This window comes from Boleophthalmus pectinirostris, unplaced genomic scaffold (assembly GCF_026225935.1).
Source record: "Boleophthalmus pectinirostris isolate CB_2022bp ecotype Guang Dong unplaced genomic scaffold, ASM2622593v1 HiC_scaffold_18, whole genome shotgun sequence".
In the NCBI taxonomy this organism is placed as follows: domain Eukaryota; kingdom Metazoa; phylum Chordata; class Actinopteri; order Gobiiformes; family Gobiidae; genus Boleophthalmus; species Boleophthalmus pectinirostris.
Window position 1 is genome coordinate 28,309,724 of NW_026571133.1, and position 6,619 is coordinate 28,316,342.

The 6,619-nt window shown below is 38.6% G+C and overlaps 2 protein-coding genes across 3 annotated transcripts; one reads left to right on the forward strand and one right to left on the reverse strand.

Annotated features, from left to right (window-relative positions):
* rabepk (Rab9 effector protein with kelch motifs) lies at positions 1–2,674 on the forward strand. Of its 2 annotated transcripts, none has more exons than XM_055153245.1 (8): positions 1–211; positions 534–651; positions 717–871; positions 951–1,106; positions 1,180–1,344; positions 1,865–1,990; positions 2,064–2,213; positions 2,283–2,674. In XM_055153245.1, the coding sequence occupies exons 2-8, from the start codon at positions 599–601 to the stop codon at positions 2,489–2,491; spliced, it is 1,014 nt and encodes a 337-aa protein (XP_055009220.1). In that variant the 5' UTR covers positions 1–211; positions 534–598; the 3' UTR covers positions 2,492–2,674. The 2 variants fall into 2 exon arrangements, with proteins under 2 accessions (XP_055009220.1, XP_020780746.1); XM_020925087.2 differs by having other exon boundaries at positions 7–211; positions 1,841–1,990.
* Positions 2,675–3,118: 444 nt separating this feature from the next.
* hspa5 (heat shock protein 5) lies at positions 3,119–6,619 on the reverse strand. Its single transcript, XM_020925086.2, has 9 exons — positions 6,465–6,619; positions 5,920–6,072; positions 5,600–5,831; positions 5,385–5,522; positions 5,190–5,302; positions 4,717–5,107; positions 4,390–4,627; positions 4,142–4,309; positions 3,119–4,064 (listed from the first exon to the last, which is right to left on the reverse strand). The coding sequence occupies exons 2-9, from the start codon at positions 6,033–6,035 to the stop codon at positions 3,505–3,507; spliced, it is 1,956 nt and encodes a 651-aa protein (XP_020780745.1). The 5' UTR covers positions 6,036–6,072; positions 6,465–6,619; the 3' UTR covers positions 3,119–3,504.

Below are 6,619 nucleotides of genomic sequence, written 5' to 3' on the forward strand. Positions count from 1 at the left end.
GCATTTGTTAAGCAGTCCCATATCCACGAGTAGTTTACGTAAAAAAGAATTGCAATTCAGAAAAGAAGCTAGCTAGCTAACGTCAGTCAAAAATATTGAACACCACTGTGATTCAACTGATGGTTGGTCTTTTGGTGTAGCTCGCATTCACGAGACCGAAATGCAACGGTACTGCAGCTACATTCAGACTAATAAGTAATCGTTCTCATAGGTAAGAAATAACTTTCAATGGCATCAGCTTCTTGACCGAGTGTATGAAATTGTTTTAGCAGTTAAAGATGCACTATGTACTCTGGAGTCAATTATAGTAATAATCTGATCTGACCTGTAATTTGGTCTGGTGGCTTCACCTGCTTTTCTCCATGGTGATACGATGTTTAATGCCCTAATGTGGAACATTATACTCGAAGCAATTTCCATTTGAGACGATGCAGACAGCAAACCATATACACTAAAAGTTACATAGTACGCCTTTAATAAACAACAAATGTATTGATAAATGACCCTCCCCACCCACTTTCATTCTTTTGCAGGTGTCCACCATTCTTCATTGATGAACACTGAGTAATTCACAACTGTTATCTAAACTCAGTTACATATGGAACTTCTTCCAGTTCTTGATCCACTCGACACACCAACAGAGGGCATATGGTGAGTTTTTAATAATCTTACAGCTGTGTTTTGATCTTAATGTTATGAAACTCTTTCTTGAACAGGTATTCTTTAATACCAAGAGGCAGTGCACCAGGTGTTAGCGTTGGTCACACATGTACTTTCTATTCATCTGGAAATGGAGAGAAAGGAAAAATACTCATTGTTGGTGGCGCCAACCCTAGCGGCAGTTTCTCTTATACGTATATAATAAATTTAGGTATGTATTTTTCATTCATTTTACTTTACTTCCTTAATAACACAACCATTACTATGTATGCTGTTTATACTCCCATCAGATAATTATGAGTGGGACATCCCCAAATGGAACGGTTTGAATGCCAGGTATGAGCACTGCAGCTTTGTGCCAGAGAGTTGCCCGCACAGCCTGTGGTTGTTTGGTGGTGCACAGCAGAGTGGTAATCTTCAATGCATTCAAAATATACAACTAAAGGGTGCGTCTAAACGTGGCTGAATTGTTATAATTTTTATAGCAATAAATAATTAAATAGATTTTTTTTTTCATAGAAAATAAACCTTCCTGGAAAATGGTTTCAGTTAATGGAAAACCACCGAGTGCAAGGACATACCACACGAACTCAGCCTGCCTTGGGGACAGACTTTTTGTCTTTTCTGGGGGAGCAGCAGGAACTATGCCTGTGTTAGACTCTCAACTTTACGTCTTTGATACAGGTTTGTATCAAAAAGGACAATTGCAATACAACAATGACTTGTACATTTCACATATTTTATGCATGTGATAAATTTGTTTCATTCATGTTTGAGTCAGTGTCATTGTCATCACAGGCTAGGCTTACTCTGCTCACCAAAAATCTCAGCATTGATTGTTGAAATATCAGATTATTGAGGTTTCATGTAAACAGTTACATTTGATGCCATTCATTGTATTTCTTATATATATATATATATTATGCAAACATGGCAGTCTAATGTGGCAAAGATGTACATCATATGAAAGAGAAAATGCTGAAGATGAAAAGTTATTTGAAATTCCATTGTATGTTGTCTTCAAAATCTAGTAGTTACAAAAAACCTTGTCACCAGATTTCAACACACACCAAAACTCTGATCTTATTATTGCTTTTCTTATTATTCAGATTTTACTAGCCATCTACCCAGTGTTATAATAATCAAGTATTTATACATGAAACAATGTCCTTTTTACCAGTGTCTCTTACATGGTCACAACCAGAAACTCAGGGTACACCCCCACCTGTGAGGCATGGCCACATAGTTTCAGCAGTGGGATCCAGGATTTTCATTCATGGTGGGATGGCTGGTGAAAAATTCTTCAGTGATATGTTTGCACTTAACACAGGTACTCTCAAAATATTGTATAAAATGTATAATTATTGTAATTCAGAAAAGAAAAACAGCATTTCTGTTTAAAGGGCCAATGACATGGGAGCAAATCCATACAAAAGGAGACATTCCTCCAGCAGTAGCTGCACACTCTGCTGTGGTATTAAACAGGAACATTTATGTCTTTGGTGGAATGACTGCAGGCGGCGCCAGCAACTTCATGTACAGATTTGACACAGGTACGTTCGTCACATATGACATTTGGTTTCTCTTTATATGATTCATAAATATTCTAAAACTTTTTTCAGATAATAACCACTGGACAAAAATGATATTTGACGGAGATTTGCCACCAAATCGTTTAGATCACTCAATGTGCTTGGTACCTTGGAAAGTTTCTGAGAAGACTGAAGATGGGCAACAAGATATTAAGACAAAACACTTGGCATTTGTTTTCGGAGGAATGGACACTCAAGGAGTTATCCATGATGACTGTATTGTGACACTGGTAACATGACTGTATTAAATGAAACAAAAAACATAAACCAAAGTTCTTAAAATTTAAATGTTTAAAATTATCAATATGTAAATTAGTTTCATCACATCATTTTTCTTCCTTTGGACCACATTATGATCACATGACTGTATTAAACATGTACATTCATACTTAATAAATGGTGGAAAATTGTATTGAACAGAATGATAAGTCACAGAATATCAAGTCACTCTGATTTTGCCTTTAACCATTCAGCTAAATGCAGGTAATCTTGGTGCATGGTTAGAAAACATAACATTTGATAGATGTTAAAGTACTGTCCAGTAAAAAAAAAATTAGGGTTAACCCTAACACTAGTTTGTATGAACATTTTATGCATTAATCACAAATTATACTTTTTGTAAAGCCCATACTGTTTTGTGTGAAAATATTTTTCTTCGTGTAAACTGAATTTTACTCAAATTTCCTTCATATTATGTTATGATTTAAAATCACCGGCATTTTGGGGCTGGTACAAATTGGTTAATAAAAATGTTTTCAGCACTTGTCTTGCTATTAGCTTCAGTTAAAGAATTTTGAACATTCACATATGACATAAAAGGTCTATAGCTTGGTATAATTTAAATGAGCGATACAAGAGGCAAAATATAATTTTGTATCAAATATTTATTTCAGCATCCATGTCCAGATTTAATAAATAAGTTTTAACATTGCCTGTGAAAAAACAAAAACACTAACACACAGACACTACTCTTGAACCCATCCCACCGCAGACCCCCCCCTCCCCACCTCCCATCAGAACTGCCTGAGAACAGCAGCAAGCCTCAAAATGTAGGCTGACAAATATCTCCGCCTTCCAGCGAAGAGAACTCCGTTTCACATATCTAAACTTTAAAGTCTTTCAGTATGATGCATGGTGTTGGTGGTTGTGGTTTCCTGCCCCCTTCACAATCATCCCTCTCACTTTTAGAGTCAGTTGAGCAACAAAATCCAGTACAAGGGAAGGGATGACAGTGATTTAAGTTTAAACCTGCCTATAATTCATCCTTCTCATCCTGCTCACCCTCAGGTGGTGGACTACCCGCACTGCCATAAAGTTTGCTGATGATTGGCTGAACAACCTCTTCCAATTCTTTCTTCTTAGCTTGAAAGTCCTCCAGATCAGCATCTTGATGAGACTCCATCCATTCAATTTTCTCTTCTACTGCCTTCTCAATGGCTTCCTTGTCATCATCTGACAGCTTACCACCAAGCTTTTCCTTATCACCAATCTGGTTCTTCAGAGAATATGCATAGCTTTCAAGCTCATTTCGGGCATCAATTCTCTCCTTTAGTTTCTTATCTTCATCAGCAAAGCGTTCTGCATCATTCACCATACGTTCAATGTCCTCAGGAGTTAGACGGTTCTGGTCATTTGTGATTGTAATTTTATTCTTGTTGCCTGTGCCCTTGTCCTCAGCAGTCACACGCAAAATGCCATTGACATCTATTTCAAAGGTAACCTCGATTTGGGGTACACCACGAGGGGCAGGAGGAATGCCAGTTAGGTCGAAGGTACCCAGCAGATGGTTGTCTTTTGTCAAGGGACGCTCACCTAAATTGAAAAACAATTTAGAAAACTCACACTAGAAAGATTTGTATATTGCGGTAAACTGCACCAAATTCTTTTACCTTCATAAACTTTGATAGTGACAGTTGGCTGGTTGTCAGATGCTGTAGAGAAGATCTGAGATTTCTTTGTAGGGACCACAGTATTTCTGGGAATCAGCTTGGTCATTACTCCTCCAACAGTCTCAATACCAAGGGTTAGGGGGCACACATCAAGAAGAACCACATCACCTGCAAAAGATGACATGAATAAGTTTACTTTTCTGACCACTTCTACCACCTATTAACATTTAAAAGCACAGTTCTCCTACCGGTATCTTCTTCGCCAGAAAGCACTCCTGCCTGCACAGCAGCCCCATAAGCCACAGCCTCATCTGGGTTGATGCCTCTTGAGGGTTCCTTGCCATTGAAAAATTCCTTCACTAGCTGCTGAATTTTGGGGATACGAGTTGAACCACCAACTAGCACAATCTCATCAATGTCAGATTTCTTCAAGTCGGCATCTTCCAGCACCTTCTGAACAGGCTTCATGGTGGAACGGAACAGGTCCTGTAAGAGTCATAAGAAGCATAATTTAAGATTCTTGCCATCAAAAAGTATTGAATTCAAGTGGTTATTGGCAACAATTTACAACTTACCATGTTAAGCTCTTCAAATTTGGCTCGAGTTAGAGTTTCAGAGAAGTCTTCTCCTTCAAAGAAAGACTCAATCTCAATGCGTGCCTGATGTTGAGCAGAAAGTGCCCTCTTGGCCTTTTCAACTTCACGGCGCAGTTTTTGGACAGCACGATTGTCTTTACGAACATCTTTGCCAGTCTTCTTCTTGTAAAGCTTAATAAAGTGCTCCATGACACGCTGATCGAAATCTTCTCCTCCTAGATGGGTATCCCCATTGGTTGCGACCACTTCAAATACACCATTGTCAATGGTCAGAAGAGAGACGTCAAATGTGCCACCACCCAAATCAAACACAAGAATATTCTTCTCTCCATCCTTCTTATCCAAGCCATAAGCAATAGCAGCCGCCGTTCTAAAATATTGAATAATATTGGTCATTTTACTTTTCTACTTGTACTACCAATATAAAGTATTTTCCTATTCCAGATACTTACGGCTCATTAATGATTCTCATTACATTGAGACCGGCAATGGTACCAGCATCCTTGGTTGCCTGACGCTGAGCATCATTGAAGTAGGCAGGAACTGTGACAACTGCATGTGTGACCTTTAAAAAAAAACAAACTGATTATTATACCAGTGTTTGTGGGACAATTATATTTACCAAATCTATGTGACTTATTCATTACCTTCTTTCCCAAGTAGGCTTCAGCAGTCTCCTTCATCTTAGTCAGGACCATGGCAGAAATCTCCTCAGGCGCAAAGGTCTTGATGGTGCCACCTCCAATGTCTATTTGGATATGAGGTTTGCTCTTTTTGTCCAACACCTGAAGAATATTAACATTTATTATAACATTTACACAGAATATAGCTCTACATGTGCACTTTTCAGCTTAAACTATACCTTGAATGGCAGGTACTTGATATCCTGCTGGACAGAAGGATCACCCCAGATACGTCCAATGAGCCTCTTGGCATCAAAGACTGTGTTCTCAGGGTTAGAAGTTAACTGGTTCTTGGCAGCATCACCAATCAGACGCTCACCCTCACTAGTGAAGGCTACATATGATGGCGTTATGCGGTTTCCCTGGTCATTGGCAATGATCTCTACACGGCCATTCTTGAACACGCCAACACTAAGGACAAATTTTTATGATATTTTGAATATGTTGTGTGAGATAAATGTATATTAGGAGCATTTTCATTCAAAGAAAGGTCATTTACCATGAGTAGGTGGTTCCCAGGTCAATTCCAACGACAGTGCCCACATTCTCCTTTTTGTCGTCGTCATCGGCAAATGCTGTGCCGACCACCAAAAACATAACCCAAACCAGCTTCATCTCTTCTAGTTCTCTTAAAATTGATGGGGGAAAAAGCCTGCAAACGATGCCAAAAACAACAGCATATATCAGCAAGATGTTCGTATACAAGGAGAAGACATACTGAGTAATAATATGTTTAAAAACTTAAATTTCCATCAAGTCATTTACAAAAAAGTCGAGCAATATAATGGGTGGAGCGCCATATTCTTTTGCCGGTAGGTAGAGGCATCCACGTTGGGCACTGTCGGCCACATTTAAAGTCAAAGTGAATCAACAGCTTATATTTATGTGTTCATAGTATTCTTCTTAGTATTCTTCTATGAACGTATTGAGACAGAATTAATTAATTTGCTGCACGTCGGCTAGCTTACATGTTCAGTCGCCCTTAAAATACTAAGCTGAAAAACAAAATTACAACATACAATTGAGTAATAAACATCTGCTTACCTCAAATATTACTTTGTACAAAGGCCTCTACGTAGCCTAAACGCAAGCCGCAAAATGTCCCAGCGTTGCCTACGTTCTTGCCTTGTTCTTGAATAAACTGATACTCAATGGGCCAGGCTCAGTCCATATATAAGCCTTCACTTCTGTCCCGTCGT